Source organism: Brachypodium distachyon, chromosome 3 (assembly GCF_000005505.3).
Source record: "Brachypodium distachyon strain Bd21 chromosome 3, Brachypodium_distachyon_v3.0, whole genome shotgun sequence".
NCBI classification, from domain to species: domain Eukaryota; kingdom Viridiplantae; phylum Streptophyta; class Magnoliopsida; order Poales; family Poaceae; genus Brachypodium; species Brachypodium distachyon.
Genome location: NC_016133.3, coordinates 40,205,637 through 40,227,790, shown reverse-complemented (window position 1 = coordinate 40,227,790; position 22,154 = coordinate 40,205,637). Strand labels below are relative to the sequence as shown.

Genomic DNA, 22,154 nt, shown 5'->3' with positions numbered 1-22,154 from the left:
TCTTCTTTTGGTTGCCTATAACTTGGTCGATTTGGGCAATAAAAATAAACCATGGTTGGTAGGAAGGCATTGGCTTGATAAAAAATTGGCGTCCTATCAAACAAGGATCAAAACTTTGATCATGATCAAGATTTTGATAGCTTTTCATTTGGCCACCATCCAAACATACACCACTCCATATTGGTTGCCGGTATCACAATCCAACGATGAACAGAATAACAGATTTAGACTAGCTGCTGTAAAACAAAGAGAAGAGAGTATACTGGGTATAATGCTAGCAACATATTAGTGCTGCATGCTACAGTAAGATACTGGAGTAGCAATAGGGCAAAGGCTGTGCCAAAACCTGTAGCAGCTCCAATCTGAGCATCCATTTCAGTATGAAGCTTCCTTCATGTTCTCGCTTTCATAACGGCATCTTGGCTTACAAAGAAGCAATGTCGTCCACGCTTTCATAAAGGCATTTCTTCATTCCAGAAATTGATGTTTCTACGAACTCTTTATACTCTGTAATGGAATCGATAAGTTTCAGCAGTTCGCTTGCACACATCTGAGTTTCTTCATCGGTTTGTCGTGATACATCTTGGAAACTCTGTTCAGAATTCTGTCAAATCACATTGCTGTAAGTCATCTGATTGGCCATCTTTCATGCCACAGGAACAGAATGAAACTACATAGAAAAACATAAAAAGTACCTTTAAAAATGTGTCTGCCTCCTTTTCAAGGGTACTCAAGTGATCCTCTTTTTCCTCTAACTCATCTTTCATCTTTCTAGAATCAGCACTGCAGCTTGAAACATGATTTCCAATTTCAAGATCCAGCGAATCCAATTGAGCAATAACCTGGGGAACAGAAACTGAAATGTAAACAGGAAAATATATTAAAAAAAAACAGTTCACTCTTTTGCACCTATTAGAAGGCTACAAACTAATTATTGTAATTATGATGCAGAAGATTCCAATATAGCTTGACTTCTAATTGTAAATAAAGGCCCCAGAACGTCAAATGTTTGTAATCACCAAATAAAGTACCTGGTCGAAGGAATTAATGAAAGCACCCAATATTCCACTTCACTGTTTCACAACTATTTAACAGAAGGGTACAAAGTAATTATTGTGATTTGTGGTTGTGCTGCAGGCAAGCACTCCCTCTATCCAAAAAATACAAGGACAAATCCTAATCTAAGAAAGACAAAAAGATAAGGACAGATTGATCTTGAACTACCATCACACGTCCCCATGTCCTTGTTACTCGTTGCCAAACTGATTCTTGATTGCACCTCTAATCAATGTTGCGCTGCAGTTGGTCTAGTGGGATATTTACTTGGGAGTAAAAAGTAAAACTCATAGACTTCAGCACCTTTCTCAGGAGGAATTTGTCCTTGGTTTCTTCAATTCTCAAATTTTTCCTTATATGTTTGGATGGAGGGAGTATAAAATAAACTGAGTTGTATGGTAAATACAAGCTCCAACACTTGTCTAGGTTGGTAAATGTGTGTGATCACCAAGAAATAAATCTGATTTAAGGGATAGACGAAATAACAAAAGCCACCCAGATCACTTTCGCTCTTTTGCGACAATTACCCAAAAGGGTACAAAATAGTTACCGTGAATAACTGCTTTGTTCCTAGACTGTAAACTTGTGAACAGTGGTAACCGTGAATAACTGCTTGCGCTCTAGACTGTAAACTTGAGAACTGTGGTAATAGGTAAATACAAGCCCCAGTATTTGTCTAGGTTGGTAAATGTTTGTAATCACCAACAAATGAACCACGTTTAAGTCCCCCAAAAGAGTGCCAACCAGAATGCAATCAATTGATTGATACTACATAAAAAACAAGAATCTTATTTTTCTTCTAAACACATGACACAGTGTCATAGTTGAAGTCCAATTGCAGCACATCACAGTATAATTCATAAAATGGACACAAACAGCAATTTCCTACATAATAAGAGATCAATGAAGCAACGAGAGCATTAGAATTGTTTTAATCCCAAGGCTGATGTTATGTACGTGGCTATATTAGGTAGTAGACAAATAGACACAGCATATTATTTAAACTAGATATTATAGATAGACTTAGAGATAATATCCTTAATTTCATGAGGGTCAAGTAATCTCCCTATATATCTGGGAGCCTGCATGTACTGATCAATCTATTAAGTATCAAGTTAATCAATAACAATAGTATGTCAATCTCCTCCCTCGTTTATAATCTAAGCTATGTTCTACTGCACAATCCCCTACGCTCTGTCGTCCGGCTATCCTCATGGATGTAGTTATTCTGTAAGCACCCAACAATGCTTACAGCCAAATGTGTGGTGCTTCTTGCACGAATTTTTGGCATGTAACCATATGTCACGGGCTTGGGGAATTTGGGAACTAGAGGAAGATCACAGGAAGTAGGGGTGCTCTACGGGAGGACGAGGCTTGTAACCTCGTGGCCCCGTGGCAGGGAATTGGGGGCGCACAGGACGCAGGGGAAAATAGGGTTTGGGTTTTGATTGCTGCTTTATTGATTAACTAGGGGGGACTATAAATAGCCCTTACAAACTTGGAGAACAAGCTAGACTCTTACAGAATTGGAATAGAACTCCTAATCAGATTGGAAATAGTAGGGAAAACCTTCTACGGGACGAAACCTTTCTATCTTCAATCTGGACACTTAATTACTCAAATTAACTAAGCTGACCCAGACATTGGGTCCTTCTCTGCCCTAGGTGGCCAGCGCCTATACGTGCGCCCCCGCATGACACCATACCTCCATGCCTATCACCCTTCCCATTTATCCAGAGCACCATCCTTTCTAACCTGAGTATCTATCTCCTTTAGAGACCTAATTGTTAGTAGGCAAAACCGCAAAAGGGCAGCCTTGCTTTGCAACCAAGTATGCTGTCGTACAATAAAATCTAAACACAGAGCACATCAAGTAGTGTCAATATGAGTAAGGTTGGCCCACTCTGTAAAGGGTATAAAAATACTCAGGGCCTATTTGGAATGAAGGAACTTCATAGGAACCATCTTTTTTCCCACAGAAACAGGAAAAAAAAATCCCTCGCGTGTTCTAAACAGAGCCTAACTGTGTAAGTTTATCATGAGCCAGGCATCTCAACCACTTTATGTAGCACAAACAAGAATGTGTAGATGCCTAGCATACCACTTGTAACAGGTCACAGAGGAACATAATTCATAAGTTCTGCTCAGTGTTCACCAAGACACTAGGCTCTAGTCGGACAGGCCTAAATGCTAATTACATGAGCAAGACAACAGGATGATGGCCAGTGCCTAGGTGATGCCTTTCAGAACACTGTTCTCTGGTAAATGCAATCCTGCAGAAGATTGAAAACAAAACAAACAACATACCAGCAATGCAAGCACTGTTCTACCATAAAAAGCAGGTCAACAAGCATGTGTGACTATAGACTATGGTAACCAATTACTACCTTCAAAACACTATAGATGTCATCCTAGTATAAACACTTTATAACTTGACAATTAATATATGCAAAAATAGTTCATTGGTCGAGTGAAGGAAATATTTGATAATCTTATAACCTTTTACTAACATATTCATACGGAAACCAATAGTCCAAAGTAGCAAGATGGAGACCATGTCAAAAGTAAATCCCAAAACAACAAATATTGTTGAACGAAGGGAATATAAAAGAAGTAAGTAAGTCGTTTGCCACAGGTAACTTGAGTCTTTCCATAAAAAGAAGTATTATGGGTAGTACTGTTTGTATTATGCAAAGTACATAAATAATACGCCACCTATTTTCTATATTGTAGTGAGTACCAAATTCATGACATTTTTAGATTAATGGCTAAATTTAACAACTCATGGTATTAGAACCTCCATTTGGCCAGAATTGTCAATAAGTTTTGCCAAAAGATATATGTATGAGTTAATTAGTTAACATGAACATACAAAGGGAAAAACAGACTTTAAATTTTTGTTTATTTTTATGTTGTGACATTTAGTATAAGATGGACTGACCTCATTAGTTTTAGCCTCTAGAACAGAAACATTGTTCCTTTTCTCCTCTATGATTTTAGCATTTCCTTGCAAATGCTTTTGCAGATCATTTGACTCATCATGTTTTGAGGCAAATATCCTTTTAGTCTCATTAGCAAGAGCACTGAGTGCAGCCTTTAGGACAGTTTTGTACGCGGTACCAAGGATTTCAGATGGGGAAGATCCTTTTGCATTTAGCATGTATTTGAAATCAATACCGAGTTTCAACCTGCAAAATGGCACATCAGTGTTTGACAATAAATTCAGAAGCTCAACATGCAAATTGAGGAAAAAGAAGGAAATGAACAAAAAAAACAGGATAAAATTGTCTTCTTTTTGAGATGTTAATCTTAATTTTGTTCAGCGGTGCCGCTAACAAATTTAGCATCAGGACACAATTAAGGGACAGCATACAACAACACCTTTATTTTACTTAGAACCTGTCTCAGGGTTTTTTTTTTACAAAAAAATTACTCTCCCCTTGTTTTTATTTATTTCTTAATCACCAAGACTAAAGTAGCAGAACTTCCCTCAAGATTTTCCAGCTAGAAACAACATGTAACGGAGATGCTATGCTACTATTGCAGATTCAGTGCAACCTTTTGTCAGCTATGTGGATTATTTGCAATATGGCCAGATCAACATCAAAGGGAAGCGACTGTGGCAGCTGAACATTAACTTGGTTACAGTAACCATTGGCAGGTTGTGAGCCCTCTTTCAGTTGGTGTCTTTTACAGTAGATTGGTGTAAAATTAATGTTGAAGCTAGCTGTGAACCTTTGTCTGTTAAAACTTGTTTGAGGCTATCATCAGAGATAGTGATGAACGACCTGTTCTTGCTGCTTGGAATCAGATGCAAGGATGCTCACATGCAACTGAGACTAAATTGCTAGCTTGTTTAGAAGGAATTAGGTTGGTGCTATGTAGAACCTGTCCAAGCCATTCTTTCTGGAGCTGAAGGTTGTTCAAGTTACAGGGGGATTTGTAAAGGTATTTCAGCAGCCATATCTCTTTTGCCTGACATCAAAGTACGAAAGATTTAGAGGGAGGAAAATGGTTGCACATTCCTTAGTGCAGCTTTGTTGAAGAGAGCAGAGTAGTGGGGTTACGCATGGTTGTGCTCCTTCTTGCGTGCCGGAGCTAATTATGTGATATTGTAATAGAATTATTATCTGCGTAATCTTTAGCCCACTTCAAAAAATATATATATATAGCCCTAATGCCAATGGAATATATATAGGCGTATTTGTTCTTTTTACATAACCGCAGTAATATCCATATTAATCTACATCAAATGTGAATGTATTTTTTATACAATTATACACCTGTACTATCTATATTTGGTCTGCAGTATTACAATCTAAGTCACAACGAGATAAGGGATCTAGATCTTCTCTTCTTTTCTCTTGATTAATCAGTCGCTTTTCAATCTTACCCCACCAAATAGCAGTCTAAATCTTTCTTCTTGCTTAATTCAGGAAATTTACAGGATTCTTAATGTGGTCTACCCATTGCTGATTCTAAGTTTAACAGCAAAATGTAAATAAAGGGATTGTCACTTGTAAGGCACTGAGGGTAAAGGGATTACAGAAAGTTAATTAAACTACAGGAAGAACACATGGAAAATGGAAGACAAAGCAAATGATGGACAAAAACATGTTGTGTCCTACATTTTCCTGAACTTTCTGATGTGTAACATTGGAACCATCTCTATTCAGTACAATGTAAACTAGTAGCGGACTGCCTTATGCACGTTGTTGTTCATTGTATCAAACAATAGTCTGTGTACGTGCAGACCTCAACAAGAGGCAACTGACAGAACAACTATTGGTGATGAACAGACAAGTCCACTTAATTGAACCTCAGCATCTCAATTATATGTGTGTGTGTGTGTGTGTGTGTGTGTGTGTGGTTGACGAGAAATGTGATAATATGAGTTAAGAATGACAAATATCAAGTAGGCAAGAAGGTAACCTAAAGGATATATACGAATAATTGCACGGTCAGGAGAGTGTCATGGCAAGCTAAAGCACAACTGACTATAAACTGCAGCAACAAAACTACTAAACAAATCAAAGTGATTATGAGAATAAATTTTTCAACATTGAGAAATTGCAGTGCAACAAAATAAATTGATTCTCCGGAAACAGCTGTAAAAATCCACCTATGTCTGTATGGCATATGTCTAATGTCTTTATAGGCATAGCCGGTCCCAAGCCCCGATAAAAGGGGAGGGTTGCGATAGGCTTGGCGAGCCAACGTAAAAACTAGCCATTCCTATGGATATGAAACCCTACAGAACAGTTTTAAAATTGTGAACTACTAGAATTTGAACTATGGAGGTTAAGAAAATCAAACATATTGAGAGGTGGTAATCATAGCACCCTGTCAGTATTAGGATAGAAGATGGCTACATCTTTAAATATGCTTTGACAGATCAAATAAGAGCGTTATGGTTACTTGGTTAGCACCAGTTCCCAGGTATTCCTCAAATAATACCAAGTCGATGGTTCAAGAATAATGAACACGGGAAAAATTCATAGAATCAGCAAGAATTCATACCTTTTGAGGGCCTGGTTGCACTGCTCAGCAAGCCCCTCGATATCCTCAAGCTTGGTGACCAGCGCAGCTTGAAGCTCCCATCCCTTCTCCTCCAGCGCTGCATTCGCATTCTCCAGTTTGGAAATATCATGCTCAACTGCTTGCATCTCCCTAGTCATCCTATCAGCATCCCTTACATTTACCACCTGTGCCTCCACCTTTTTTACCAGCTCCTCATTCTCAACCAACATGTGCTGGCCATTCATCACCTTCGCCTCCAGCTCCTTCTCCAGGACCACCAACGAATCTTCCTTCTCTTTGATCTTTGCGGACCAGCTCTTAACCACTGCATCAAACTTCTGAACATCCGCAGTGAATGCTTCCTTCTTCTCCTCCAGCGCCTTCCGACGTGAAGGCTCCGAGGTTTGCTTACTCCGCTTCCCTTCCAGATCCTCAACCTCCTTCTCCAGTGCCTGAACGGCCACAGCGAGCGCATCCGTTTGGACACTAGCCTTCGACATGTACTCCTCGTCGAGAGAGGCGACGGCATCATCGTCGGCTGTGAGAAATAGATTGTAGCTCTCCGTGATGTAGAGCATGAGGTCATTGGAGGTCGCGGCGGTGGGGGAAGAGGATGCGTCGAGGTTGTCAGCGACGCGACAGAGAAGGGTGAGCCAGTAGAGGACGGATAGGAGGGGCGGCCAGGAGTGCGGGGTCCCGGGAGCCTTGAGGGCGGAACGGGTGAGCTTGTAGGGGCAGGCGAGGAGGCGAAGGAGGATGAGGAGGTCTTCCTCCAGGGAGGTCTGGACGGGGTACTGGAGGCGCTCGAGGAAGTGGCGGAAGGCGGCAAGGATGTCGCGAGCGGCGGGGAGAGGCGCGCGGAGGTGGATGGTGGGGGCGAGGTAGGCGTTGACGACGCGGAGGGCGGCGGCCTGGGAGCTTCGGTCGGAGAGGTTGGTGGTGGGGGCGGCATGGGCGGGAGCCGTGCCGATGGAGGAAGGGCGGCTGCTGCAGATGCTGAAGGCGTCGGAGTCGCGGCGGGAGAAGGCGTGGTCGAGGTTCCGGGGGTAGAGGGGCTGGTCCATCATCGGGGTGCGGTCAACCGCGGCGGAGGGCGCCAGGGAGGACTTCGGGTGGCGGCCCGCAGCGCCGCCGCCGCCGCCGCGCCGCATTTTGGGTATCGGAGTTGGGGTGTGGCGATTTGAGAAGTGCGGGTTCTCGATTTGATTTTGGGACGAGTGGATTTTAGAGAATCAATCAAAATGGAGAAGACAATAGGGGGGCGTCATGTGGGGCTGTAGGCTGTGGGCACATCCTGGAGACCTGGACTTGCCTTTGTGTGGGCTGCAGTAGGCTGGGCCTATCTTGGAGGTCCAAAGGCCACCTCAGGTTGATGGATCGTCGTGGGAGCAACTAGAACGAAAATTATCCCCTCTCAAAAAAAAACAGAACGAAAATTATCCTTCAGGCGCAGCCCAATCTTTTTTCAGATATAAACCCGCAGTCAAATTTTGCCTGTACAAAAAAGAACATTCCAACGGGGCTAGATTGGAATATATTCTCGCAAATAAAAAGATACATCCATATGAGAATTGTGAAAGTCAATATTTTGAAAAAAAAATATACAACTTATTAATCATTTAAATATCACAACTATTCCGTTCGAAATCGATATATACAAAGATAAACAAAACAAAACAGCCGTGAATGCTCAAACGCAGCTGCTAGCACATTTTTTACCTCTTTCTCGATAGAAAAATCAAATATTAATTATTTATTTTTACAAAATAGATAAATCTCGTGTCTACGTTGTCATAAAAACAGATCAAATTTTAGGGCGTATAACAAAAACTATCAACATATACGGTGTCGAACGAATATCATTAGAGAAATATATATTTTTATAGTACCTGTGTCCGACAATGTATATGTTGTAATTTTTTTGCTATAAATTTAGATCAAATTTTTAAAATGACGGTTAACAAAAGTTATATGTCCTAAATTTGGGAAGGAGTGAGCATTTGAGAGCAAAAATAGAGCAGAGATGTCCGTGTTAGCTTCTCATTCTTGGAACAATTACACATTATCGAGCTCACATTATCAGATATTCCCTCTCTCAAGCTAACAGCAATAATCATATTTACACACCACTAGTATTTGGTATACATGAAACGAATAAACAGCTTCGATTGGAGCTGCAGGTACTTGACAACCTGAGTGCAAAACATGGCCGGTCAATGTACTCGAGGGGAGCAAGAGTACATACAAGTTTTACAACACAACCTACAATAAGCATGTATATATACTCCTTATTATCGCCCGTGCCGTGCAGTAATCATGCACGTGTGGTTCTCTAATGAAGAGAAGTCGACACGTATATATACACAAACATCCATCCCCAGCTGATGAGTAATGATATTCAGGCAGCAGCTGCGAGCATGCTACGGGGAATTTCTCAGAAGGAGATAAAAGAATTGGCCATGTCGTACTTCATCTTCTCCAGGTTGGGCGAGATGGCGAACTTGATCATGGGCGGCGGCCCGCAGGCGAGCGCGAGCGTGTCGTCGCCGCCCTCCGGCACGTGCTCCCTCAGGATGGCCTCCGTGACGAACCCGACGCTGAACTTCCATCCTTCCTCGGGCCGCTTCACCTGGTCGATCACGTACCAAACTTTAAGCCTGTCCGGGTAGTCCGCCGCCCACCGGTCCAGCTCGTCCCGGAGCAGGATGTCGTCCTCCGTCCGGTTCGCGTACACCAGGTGCATCTCCGTCTCGTCCTCCGGCTGGTCCCTTAGCACGGCCTGGATCACCTGGTACATGGGCGTGATCCCGCTCCCGCCGCAGATCATCGCCAGCCGCCGCGCGTGCCGGGCTTTACCGTTGATCGTGAAGTTTCCCCGGCCCGTGTACTCGACGTGGCCCAGGGGCCCCTTGACGTCGATGGAGGCGCCGATCTGGAGCGACTCCAGGTGCTGGGTCATGAGCCCGCCGTTGGGGAACTTTGGGTGCTCGTCCTTGAAGTAGATCTTGACGAGGAGCTCGAACTGGCCGATCTCGTCCACCATGCTCGTCGGCGTGTAGGCCCGCATGCAGAGCTTCCCTTCGATGTTGGCGCACACGAAGATGTGCTTGCCGACCGGCAAGCCGAGCACCTGGTCGGAGGACGGCAGCGCGAAGCGGAAGAGGCGCACGTCGTGGGAGAGCTCCTTCTTGTCCACGAGCCGGCAGGGGACTTTCTCCCTTGGGCTGGACAGCGCGATGGGCGCCAAGGCCTTGGTGGCCTCCCGGATGGGCGCCAGGTGGGAGAGGTTTGACCCGCCGTGGACGGAGTTGTCGGAGTTGTAGCCCGTGCCCGTGGTGATGAGCTCGCCGACGCGGTACGTGTCGAGGAGCGCCTTGGCCTTGTCGGAGTGGATGGCGTCGAACTCCTCCGTGCAGTCGGTGCCGGCGTTGATGAGGATGCTGTCGGCGCCGCCCGGGTGGTCCTTGAGGAACGCCGTGCAGTCGTAGACGTGGCCGTGGACCACGATCCACGCCGACTCCTGCGACCCGTGCTTGCGCACCTCGGACATGGTGAACTGCTTGTCGCCGGTCGTGTTCATGAAGGGCGTGGACGTGCTCCGCTTCAGCCCCGGCGCCGCCGCCTCCGCCGTCTCCAGGTGCTTCTGCCGCGCCATCCACCCGCCCGTCTGGTTGCCCGGCTGCGTCGGGTGCTCGAACACCAGACCGATCTCACCCTTGTGTGGCCGGCACACGTTCACCTTCACCTTGAACCAGCAGTTGTTCATCATCCCCTGCAACCACGCCAAGACAGAAAAAGACTCCATCAGACTTCACATTCTCGAATCTCGGTCGAGACATGGCTATCGGACGTGCAAATCAATGCAGGTATGAATGTACCATGAGGTTCCAAATGAGCTTCTCCGGCTGGGTGTTGTGCGTCTGGTCCCATGCGCGCACGGCGACCTCCTTGGCGCCGAGGAGGTCCAGGACCTCGACCTCCACGGACCAGAAGCACCAGCACCAGTACCGGCCGTACTTGTTGGGCTTCTCCGGGATGTCCAGCGTGCACACCTGCCATGTCTCGCCGCCGTCCAGCGTGACCTCCACTCTCGTGATCTTCTTGCCACCGCCTATCAAAAACACACAGAGCAAATAATCGATCGTCAGGCTCGTGATTCGCTGGCTTAATTAGTTACTGCAGCAAGAACTCACAGCACAACATACGCGTCGTTTTCCTTCGCGATTACGTACGGAGTAGTAACAAAATCAGCTTCAGCTAGCTTCTGTCAGCAAGCGACCGTATTCCATTTCGACACGGTTCCCCGCGCTAGAATATTCAGTACTATCCACGTTGCTGGATTCCGATCTCCACTTAGACTATCCACCATTGGCTCGCGAGTAAGAGTTCCCAACGCTGCGGGAGGACGATGGACGGACGACGTCAGACGGCACGAATAATGCCATACGGAGCATATGCTTTCTTTTAGCCAGTTGCCTTTTGCTTCCTTGTTTGTCCAATGACACTCACTTAAGTATTGAGATCTCTGACCGGTTATTGTTGAGCATCTTTATTCTTCGGTGCAGCGCTACAGTGTTGGGCTATGGATAGGAGAAAAATCTTTCTAATGGCAGCAGTTGGCCACACGAATTGTGACCAATAATGGGTTTGGCTTTTGTTCTCCAACCCGGCACCAGCTACGACCTGGCAAGCTTGCCAGGGGTCCCGGCCGTCCCGACAAAGAAAAAAAAATGCAACCTAGAATTATCTTTTTCCACGCACATTAGAACGACTCTTTAGACCATTCAAACTTCCAAGAGCAACGTTTCAGTACTACTCCTACTACTGTACTGCATCCAGCAAGCAGCTTTTCGACGCCACGAAGTGCCAGCGGCCCGGAACCACACGGATGGACATGCTCCCTTCACTTGGCAGAAAAAGTGCATTGGAAAAACTACTGAACCTCACATGGTATCTTTGCACCCGGTTTCGCAGCTAGCTCAAATAAATGGTCGATGCTAGTGAAGAAGCAGTAGTACAATAATCACGAGTTGCTGCCACTTGCTTGGTCTTTTTGGTTGGGTGTCCTAGGAAGTCCTTTTGCTGAACTTTATGAATAGCAAATTGTTTAGAGTCGACTGTCGACAAAAGAAGATGGTTAGATACATGTAATCTAGTCTTATTGCGGCATGGATATTTTGCAGTAGATCACTTGTGGTGCAGGGTTCAGGGAATACTCCCTCCGTCTCATATTAAGTGACTCAAATTTGTTTAAATATGAATATATCTATGACTAAATATCGTCTAGATACATGTAATAGAAAATCACTTGATATGGGACGGAGTGGGTATATGTTATGAACAAATTTATATGTCGTTGCAGATGCCTTGTCTACAAAGCATGATGCACTGTGTTTAATTACGAGTTGTTCCAAAAGGCAGATATATTCCTGATCCGTGTAAAAGAAATCCGTGTGTGCTCCGGTTTCACTGCCGTGCCGGTTTAGATTTTAGATCTCCCTCTCGTTAGCGACAAGACCAAACTAACCATGAGAAATCGCACGTCTAGACCGAGGTTCCCTTTTCGTCCGACTTGTTCAAAAAGGACGTAAAGCTAGCTAGCCAAAGGTAAATTAAGCAAGGCAAATTAACAAGTCAGGGTCAAAGACGTGGGCGAGCTCACCGGAGTAGGCGTATCCCTTCATGGTGTACGCTCGCTGCGTCGTGAATGCGTTGATGGGCAGGATCTCGTCGTGCCCCGGCGTCGTGATCACCGAGTTCGTGTTGAGCTCGTTGATGATGTGCTCCGGCTTGTACCACCACCCTGCCGCATTCCCAGACATTGATTCTCGGTCAGACGTCAACATTCCATTACGCACATAACAAATCGAACTCGAGCAGTAACACGGAGTACTATATAGTTACGTTACCTTCTGCGTTGGCGAGCTCGGCGTCGACATGGGACGGCAGGACGCGGTTGTCCTTGAAATGGTAGTAGTTGTCGGACTCGGCGGTGGTGACGATGATGCGCTTGACCCACTTGACCATGCGGCCGCCGATGCAGCCGGGGATGATGACGCGCACGGGGAAGCCGTGGTCGGGCAGCAGCGGCTCGCCATTCTGCATGTAGGCGAGCATGATGTCCCGGGACGGGTCAAGCGCCCATTCCCGGGTCACGCTCGTGCCGTACTTGGACCCGCCGCCTCCCGGCAGGTCCTCGGCGCCCTCGAAGCACACGTTGAGCGCGCCCTGGCCCTGCCTGGCTCCCATGACGCCGCACCGCCGGAGCACGTCGCGGAGCCTGGCCCCGCGCCAGACCGACGTGGACACGCCGGCCGCGCCCCAGTTGAACCCCACCGTCTGCTGCACCATGTTCTGCTCCTTGCGCCGGTTGCCCGCGCACACCAGCGTGGCGGGGATCTCCACGGCCGGGAACTCGTGGACAAGCTCGTCCATGGTGAACCGGGCCGGACGCCTTACGAGCCCCGTGACCTCGACGGTCCAGGTGGCCCAGTCGGCCCGGGGCACGGCGCCGTGGTTGCGCACGTAGTGGAGCGGCGCCGGGGTGATGAAGCCGTGGTGCATGAGCCGGCTCAGCGGCGGCTCGCAGTTGAGCGGGTGCTTGCCGGTGAGCCGGACGAGGGACGGGTTGCGGTCGATCCACGCGTCGGCCGTGCCCTCGTCGCGCGGGTCGCGCACCGACGGCTCCACCTCGGACTGCAAGTGCGACCCGTACAGCTCCCGCCAGTCCTGCTGCTCTTCTTCCTCCTCGTCAGACGAAGCTTCTTCGTGGACACAGGACTTCCGAGGCGGCGATATGAGCGGGGAGAAGCCGCAGCCGCGCACGGGGGAGTCGGCGCGGCGACGGATGCCGTTCGTGCCGGCCCCGGCGCGCACCGGCGTCTCGAGGCGGCCGAACTGCCGTGGCTCGACAGAAGCGGCCATGTTGTTTTGGGGAGAGGTGTCCGGTTCGAGCGTAGCCGTAGCGCTCTCGCCTCTGGATGCAATTGCAACTTGCAGCTGATGAGAAACTTTCCGGTAGTACCAGTAGTGGCCTGGACTGGACGAACGGCTGGACCCTGCGGGAGGCGCGGGATTGGTGAAGACAGAAGCAGAGCGAGGTGGGGATATATATACACACGCAAAGCCGACCTCGGGAGTGACGTGGCGCCTCAGAAGCCAGCATGGCACCACAGTTGTCTCCCACGTGGCAAGGTACTCTGGGCGCGACGCTTTGGACTTTTAGGTTGTTCCCTTCGACGCCACATGTTTTGCTCGTTTTTCCCTGACGAACTCACCATTTTTTCCCTTCTGATTTTACACAACATTCTTCTTATCTACTGGTACTCTGCTGGAATTATATTGCCAATTTAACAATGCTACTCTGTTTCTCGTGTGGTGTGTATAGAGATGCAAATTTTTGACCCTCAGGGTACCCTGTGATCCTCCTTAGTTCAAACAAATGAATTAGTTTTTCAAAAAATCGTGTTATTTTAAATTTTTAATTCATTTGATTGAACTAAGGAGTGTAGAGGGTATCCTGAGGGTCAAAAATTTGCAGCTCTAGGTGTGTATATCTTCTACTACTAATACATTCCAAAGTGTTTTTTTTTACTGATTTAACGAGTGTTCATGGCCTCATGGATGTGTTCCAATTGTCTTACTTCAGATTCATTGATCTCAGTTCAGAGCTTCAAACATTGGATTGTATGCTTGTTAAGCCACATTGATCAGCTTAGTCATGTGGTACGCTTAAATTTACTCGCTCTGTTCTAAATTATAAGCAAGACGTTTTAGTTTTGTCAAGTCAAAGCTCTTAATATTTGAACAAATAAATTAAAAAAGGGAATGCCTACCTCTCCGTCGACTGACCACTTCACCTTAAAACGGTGCTAAAAACTTGAAATTTTAAAAATGACCGATCCCGACAAAACCACACATGCACGACACAACCAACGTCACGGAGAAAGGAAAAAGGCAACATAAATAATAACAATTAAATTTTAAAAATTGCAGGTTAAACTTTATGCGCGATTCTAAAAACTGCAGGTGAATCTTTATGTGCGATTCTAAAAACTGCGGGTGAAACTTTATGCGAGATTCTAAAATTACAAGTTAAATATTATGCGCCATTCTAAAAATTACAGGTGAAAGTTACGCGTGATTCTAAAAATTGCAAGTGAAGGTTATGTGCGACTAAAAATTGCAGATGAACTTTTATGCGCGATTCTAAAAAATATTAGGTGAAAATTTATGCATGATTCTAAACAATTGCAGATGAAATATTATGCGCGATTCTAAAAATTGCAGGTGAAAGTTTATGTGTGATTCTAAAAATTGCAGGTGAACCTTTATGCACGATTCTAAAAATTACAGGAGAAAATGTTATGCACGATTCTAAAAAATATCAGGTGAAAATTTATGCGCGATTCTAAAAAATTGCAGATGAAAGTTTATGCGTGATTATAAAAATTGCAGGTGAAAGTTTATGCGCGATTCTAAAAATTGCATGTGAAATGGGAAGGATATTTTTTAAAAATAGAAGTTTTTTAAATGAAAAAGATTTTACATTGTTGACATGCGAATTGTCCAAGGTGTGGACGCTCAATTTTACTACTAAAAGAAGTGTAAGTGATATGAACACTAATACACTGAGCTAGGCATTGATATAAAAACTTGCACAATCAATATATACGTGCAATTACGATATACGGGAATTTATCCCCTCCTGTTCCGCTGTCTCTCTCGCGCTTGTTCCTTAGTGGTAGTGCAACGTACCCAGAGTCTGCTAACTCTGGGAATTTAGTATGCATGTAGCAGGTTGTAAATATGTCTTGCGCACTAGAGGTAGGATGTGTGAGTGTGGTGTGCGTGTGGCGTGTGTTTGTGCGTGAGTTCAGATATTACAGTTGTACTGTACAAGAAAGACCTCAAAAAATAGTTCGAAACCTGTCATTTTACTAAATAATATGAAAGACTACGGAGAGTAGAACCTAGGCTAGCAGCCTGCACAACAGCTAGTTTATCACCCGATCGAGCTATTGCTCTCAAAACATCTTCTGTTATGAAGTGCATTTTGATATCAACGATCTGGGAATTTTCAGGGTGCCTCTATTATTGTACCACTTCGCTAAGTCCAGCTGAGGATACACCGTCTTCATGATACAAAATGAGTAGCATATCCTAAATTTCTTGAAATGGCAATGAGGGCAAGTGGACTGGCAACCTGAATTGATAACCAATTGTTTGATCCACTTCAGACAATAGATTCATTGCCATTCTCATGGTCAAGGAATCCCCCACCGAGACCTTCTCTTCTTGGTATCATTTGTTTAAAACATGGACCCAGGACACCGCAAGTAGGCACGTCCCTGACCAATGAACTCGGAGGGGAATCTGGCATCACGGAACAACAGTGCAAGGGTGGGTATGGCAAAGCTTTTGACGTGAAGAATTGAAGATAGGCAGTTTTGTTTTCTCCTTGTATTTCGAGAGGGGGGGGGGGGGGGGGGGGGGCATGTTTAAATCTAACATGGATCGGACCAGTTGATCGGCCAGATCAGGCCTCTTTAGTTACACTAATCATTGGCTTTATTGTTGTGACGTTAAATTATGTGTTGATTCACACAGATGTCGATGTAAGTTTCAAAAAAGGGAAACAGATGTCGATGTTGAGATCCACTCCGGTTGCTTTCGATCGATCCCAGTTACGACATTCAAATTTCTTTTTTTAGTTAGCAGTAGATTTGTGTTCAGGCACAGCCCGTACAGGCGATCGCTATTTTAGTTCGACACACGATCAGTTCCATCGAATCACGGCACGACAAGTCGCAACATCAGTAGTTTTCAGATCTCTGGCCAGGGCCGGCCGGCCAGCCCTGATAAGTGCTTGCAGCCAGGCTCCAAGCCCAAACCATTCCCATCCCATGGCAGCTGACATCCCAAAAAAGACGCCAAAGACTTTAGAATCACTGACAAGTGACAACCACCTGGAGTTCTTTAACGTGCCCCGGCGCGGCAAGGGAATCCAATCCCGATCGGCATCCCCGCGGCTTGCTGCTGGTAAACCGGCAGCAAATTAGATACTCCAGGGCCTCTAGTTTTCTACTCGTGATCCGACGGCTAAAACCGGCAGAATGGTGCGTGGTGCCCGGCCGGGCAGGCGGGCAACTGGATGTATGCAGCGCAGGGTAGGATACCCTTCCCCGGGTCAGGGGAGGCGTCGAGGCGAGCCGCGATCTTGTCTATCGAAGGGTGGTCTCCCCCGCTGCGAAGTGGCGCCCGGAGCGCAAGCAGAGCCTCTGATCTAGCTAAGCTGTCGCGCGCAGTACGGCACCACACGGTCTCTGCGCGGCCTCGCCGCACGTGCACCCGCTCGCCGCGACGCGACGCGGTTGGCCTCGGCGCGCGCCCAAGAGTCGCCCCGGGCACGCATGCAGCGACGTGGACGCCCGGGCTCGACCGGCCCCTGCTCTGCGCTGCTAGTTTTCCACGCTCCCCTGTGTAATAAATGTGTCACGCAACACAAAGCATAAGAGACGTGTAAATTCTGAGTAAATGTGACACACCATGCCATTGCAGCATCGATTCACACCGAGGTCATTTCCAAAGGGACTCGCCAAATTAGTGCCGCAACCTAACGAGGCTTGCCAAATCAATAACTATACGTTTATTTGTCCGCGGATGTGAATATTCGTGTCAAATTTGGCATTGGTTTGACAAGTCTGAGCATTGTCCCTGGACAATCCACATAAGCAAATTGGCTGCGGACAATGTAGATTTTTTTTTTGGCATATGTGTGGACACTTTGCAAGTAGACAGATGACATTTACATTGGACATGTATCCCTTGGTGGAAGTGGTATTTGTCCACATGCCAAATAGACGGATGACATATCCATTTGACATGTTATGCTTTTAGATGTCCTAAGGGCTTTGAACAAGTCGAGTTTGAGCTAGACAGACTAAGCTCGACTCAGCTCGTATTGAAAAATGACGATTTGAGCTAGAGGCCGCCTCGCCTTGTAACAATGTTGAGCCAAACTCGAGTCAAATACTCCCTCCGATCTTAAATTATTGTCGAAATATTACATGTATTTAGACGTTTTTTAAGAATAAATACATCCATATTTGGGCAAATTTGGGTCGAGAATTTAGGATCAGAGGGAACAAATGATTAGAAATCAACTTGTTACACTTTTTTTTTTTCATTTTCTAGTTGCCGCAAGTGCATTTGCATGTGAAATACAAAAATATCGCATGATCAAATTATTGCATCATATAGCATTTTTTTTTCATTTAAGCAACGAGAGTCTAGAGGTGCTCATACTCAGCTCTTTTTTTTTGGGAACCCGGCTTGTTTTATTTGAGTCATTGACTCATTCTTGAGTTGAGCTAAACTAGAGTCGAGTTGGAACAACTCACATTCAAATTAAGGTTAGGAAGTAAACTTTCGCGGCCGGGAAACAACAGGACTGAAGTTGTGATGACTGATGATCTAACACTCCTCTTTAATTTCGTTAATCGACGGATGAATCTGTGAGAGTATATGCTACCAGTTGTTACGTAAGTACATACACGTCTCGATCTATCTACTATCACAATCAACAGCAAAATCCTCAACGCGCGAGATGGTTAATTCCAAGCAAGTCGCCGTCACCGAAAAGCCATCTCTGTCTGGCCGCCGGGCCGGTCGCTCTCCCCCGTGCAGTGCCGTGCGCCCGGTCGGCCGATCGATCGAGACCACGTTCCCATCCGACGGCAAAGCTAGCTTCGATCGAGTACTGAACTCTCTGGCCTCTCCGTCCCGATCCACCAAACACAGACGCTCGATGGAGTGTGTGACGCACGTTCCCCTGCCATTCCCGGCCACGCACCACGCTCAAGGCCGCGCGCGTCGCGGCTCCTCAGAAACCGGAAGGGCCGCGCGCTGCGATCTGGCCACCGGACACCGGAGCAAAGGCTCATCACCTTGGCTATAGCTGTAGGATATGCAGGCACGTGAAGAGGCGCCATTGTCTAATGGCTGGTTGGGAGCTCAGTATAGGCTAGCGCTCTCGGCTCATGCACGCCGACTGCGCACTCCACGCACGTACATGATCCCGTTGCGCCATCTGTACGAACAGCCATTGGGATATCGATGCCAATTGAAAGCTCCAAGAGGCAAGAGCCATCGCTGGCTTTTAATTAGGAGGGTGTATAGCTTGTGCAGATTCTTGGATCCTTCGCAGATATTCCATGCGTATATACAAGATATTTCCATTCCCAGCTACGCGCCAGATACACCTGTATATAAGCACGGTGCAGTTGACTACGGAGTACATCCTTCGATTTTAGTGCAAATTTGCACTAAAACCACGATAAATATTTAGCAACGGAGGGAACAGTAGAAGCCGGGGCCGGTTTGGAACAGGTCCATTGATCAGCTAATTGGGATGCTCGATCTCTGTATATAGATCGGCCTGCTGGATCTCGCCTATATATCTGGTTCGGATCTGCAGATACTTGTGTACTAGCAAAACAATGAACTGAAGTGTCCGACAGACCGATGAACTTACATGATCTGGCTAGTGTTTTTATGTGTGTTCGTAGATTCATGATACTCTACTGAAGAAACGCCATATATTTTTTTTGAAAAAAAATCATATTCACTGACTATGCACGTACATTGTACATTTCACATTTGTACGTATACTCTTTGCTTGACGCCGCACGAACATCTTCTGCAATGTTGTTAATTTTTCCTTCCAGAAACCATTAATTTTGCGTCGATCTGCTCTCCCGCGTGGCAACTGGTTTCAACAAAAGCCATCTTGACATGCATGGGCCCTGCTTCGATCGATGTATAAAGCTAATGTGTTAATATTAACTTTAGACGTGTTACATTATCTGTATAAGCGCCACTGATTAGGATAATGATCTTAATCACTACAACGCCGGAAACAGCAATACAACGCCACTAGTGGCCAGAAAGAAGTTTTTCTTTTTTAATCGATGATGCACCCCGCATATATTTTTGAAAATAATAATCTTAATCACTACGGAGTACCTCCTTTTTCTTCTCAGTGGTCTTGGATGATCCACACTAGCCCCAGATCACGTCTTTGTCCGTAGCTTGTTGGTTGTCTAACTAAACGGTATTGTAGCACAAATTAGTCCCTTTGTTGCCTTAACATTTAGAGTTGTCCTAAGTCAAACGTCATCAATTTTGACTGATTTTATAGATACAAATAGCAACATATGTAATACCAAACAAATGCAATATGAAAATATACTTAATAGTAGTCTAATGATATTAGTTTGGTGTTGCATATATTTGTGGCTATTCATAGTTTCATACAAAGTCGGTCAAAGTTGACAAAGTTTAACTTAATATAACGCCAAATATACGGATATTTGGAAACAAATGGAGTATTAAAAGACTGATCGTGTAGAATACTTTCTGAAGACAAATCTACAAGTTTTTTTGCGGCCTATATATGCCCATGTATCACTTGACTTCTCTAAATCACTGCTCCCTCAATCAAAAAATATAAGGATAAATTTCTCTAAATCACAAGTTTTAATATATTACTCCGAGGTGACTTGCATGATGACCATCGCCACAAGAGAAGAACACATGCAACGCTGGAGGAGTACACCAACGCCATCCAAGAGCCACGTGACACCGAGACGTCGCAAAACACACAACATCTACGCCTACTTAGCCGCCGTCACCACGGCCATCGAAGCGAAACAAGTCAAAACGAGTGTACCTTGCATGATTGAAGGACCTCACTCTGCCGAGACATTGCAAGACTCTGCCGCAAGACAACCCCGAAGATTGCGAATAAATGTTGCCCATTCACGCCGTCAAAGGCCACCGAATAGCCGAGACAACATCAGGAAGTTGAAGCACTTCGCGAAGCAGGAAACACGAGATCGACGGCGATTAAAGGAGGAAAAGCCAAAAAAGTCCGCTGCCCGACGTCCAAATCTTGACTGCGAGTTCTTAAACTACGAGTAAATCTATAAAACGCTATTCTTAAATCCTCCAACGGGGGCACAACCGCACAACTGATCTCAACTTTGCAGCCAATCAACCTCCCCCGGTCCAATGAATTCCACCACTGAGGAAAGCGCGAGCAAAAAGACAAGGAGAAATCTCACCTAAAACCACTAACGCCCAAATGATCACTAACCCCCAAGCGATAAACAAGAACTACGGAGTAGTATATCCCAGCAGTCCTAAAAGGGTATCCTTGGAACGCTACCCCACCACTATCATATTTTGCCCGCATATATACCGAGCCAAGTCATGCATGTAAATGGAGTGATCAATCAAGTGTTAAAATTGTTTATTTTACACTTTCACATGGAAATAATGATCCACCGGCCCCGATCGGAGTACTGGCCGCAGCCGAAGGGGCTCCGCAATTTTACAATTCTGAGGCCCTGAAATAGCCGATCGATGCACGGTCGGCTGCGAGGTACCTTGGCGCATGGGACGCGCAATGGCCAAGTATTATCCTCTGTTTCTGCCGCGCGGCAGGAAAAAAAAACCGTGGCGTCGCGCGCGGTCGACCTCTCCCCCCGGCGCCATGCACGCTACATCCGCGCGCGGCTCCGCCCCCTGCCGAGAGCCAAGGGGCAGGCGAATTTCCAGTGGCTCTGTCTCTCGAGCGACCGATCCGTAGCTTCCTTCTCTATGCGCCGTACAAGTCTCGGCGAGGTAGTAGCTAGCTGCTCGTGTGGTGCCTCCCCCGAATGCGGGCAAATTTGGCTGGTACAGAGTCCAGCTGCTATAGCTCGCACATCACTGCGCGATGACCCCGGTGCCGGCGGAGATCTGCAGCTAGCTAGCCTGTTGCATGCGCCCGCGGTTAATTATACATTGCGCGCGCCGTGTACGGGAAAATATACGGCAGATTATGCGGTACCCAATACTCCATCTGAACTAAACGGAGTATTAGTTTATGTTTTTACACTTGACTTGGATACTCCATCTTGTTGAGCTGATACTCCATATATCAAAATCGGAGTAGCAAAGAGTAGCAACTAATTTCAGCCCTTAGATCAAATAAAATGAACGGTCCAAATTAATTCAGGGTGTCCTAGAACAGCTCAAATATATACGTGCATGTATTCGTGTAGCCCATGATCAACTTTTTTCTATCAGTCTATGCACAGAGAATGGATATTAACTCCATATATGAATCATCCTGCCCGCGATCGACACTCTGAAGGTCAGACAAATATTTCAAAACCAAAAGTCAGTGAATGCCATCCTTCAATTTTCATATGGCAGCTGACCTTATCCTGACATCTCCTTCAGCCATAACAAAATACAGATTTTTGTGCACGTAGTTATGCATCGTGGCGGCTGTCCGTCCACTATATAAACCCGTGTCTCCATCTTTATTGTTTCTTCGGACAGATAGCCAGCTTAGCTGTGCCATCTCGCTCTTCTCTTTGATTTTTAGTTTGCGTGCTGCGTGTAGGGGCGATGTACGGTGCCAAACTGCCAATTGATCGTCGACGGCGAACTTTCCGTATCCGAGTGCAGCGATGTGGTTTCGTCTTCCATTCCATGTGGACCTTGTGGTCTCAAAACGGACGTGG

General features: G+C 46.0%; 2 protein-coding genes across 3 annotated transcripts; both read right to left on the bottom strand.

The window, feature by feature from the left end:
• Positions 1–94: 94 nt before the first annotated feature.
• Positions 95–7,843, bottom strand: LOC100829728 (kinetochore protein NDC80 homolog). Of its 2 annotated transcripts, none has more exons than XM_003574560.4 (4): positions 6,577–7,831; positions 3,998–4,244; positions 696–842; positions 95–604 (listed from the first exon to the last, which is right to left on the bottom strand). In XM_003574560.4, the coding sequence occupies exons 1-4, from the start codon at positions 7,725–7,727 to the stop codon at positions 425–427; spliced, it is 1,725 nt and encodes a 574-aa protein (XP_003574608.2). In that variant the 5' UTR covers positions 7,728–7,831; the 3' UTR covers positions 95–424. The 2 variants fall into 2 exon arrangements, 1 of the variants encoding a protein (XP_003574608.2); XR_731659.3 differs by having other exon boundaries at positions 466–604; positions 696–856; positions 6,577–7,843.
• A 746-nt stretch (positions 7,844–8,589) lies between these two features.
• LOC100829419 (nitrate reductase [NADH]) lies at positions 8,590–13,657 on the bottom strand. The gene is made up of 4 exons (XM_003574559.3): positions 12,486–13,657; positions 12,239–12,379; positions 10,455–10,687; positions 8,590–10,348 (listed from the first exon to the last, which is right to left on the bottom strand). Exons 1-4 carry the CDS (start codon positions 13,498–13,500, stop codon positions 9,011–9,013), a joined length of 2,727 nt encoding a protein of 908 aa, XP_003574607.1. The 5' UTR covers positions 13,501–13,657; the 3' UTR covers positions 8,590–9,010.
• Positions 13,658–22,154: the final 8,497 nt, after the last annotated feature.

Coding starts and splice junctions, on each gene's coding strand:
- LOC100829728 (XM_003574560.4), bottom strand. CDS start 7,727: ATGCGGCGCGGCGGCGGCGGCGGCGCTGCGGGCCGCCACCCGAAGTCC. Junction 4,245..6,576: donor TGCAACCAGGCCCTCAAAAG/GTATGAATTCTT, acceptor GCCATTTTGCAG/GTTGAAACTCGGTATTGATT. Junction 843..3,997: donor TAGAGGCTAAAACTAATGAG/GTCAGTCCATCT, acceptor TCTGTTCCCCAG/GTTATTGCTCAATTGGATTC.
- LOC100829419 (XM_003574559.3), bottom strand. CDS start 13,500: ATGGCCGCTTCTGTCGAGCCACGGCAGTTCGGCCGCCTCGAGACGCCG. Junction 12,380..12,485: donor CGAGCTCGCCAACGCAGAAG/GTAACGTAACTA, acceptor GGAATGCGGCAG/GGTGGTGGTACAAGCCGGAG. Junction 10,349..10,454: donor AGCTCATTTGGAACCTCATG/GTACATTCATAC, acceptor GCGTGGTTGCAG/GGGATGATGAACAACTGCTG.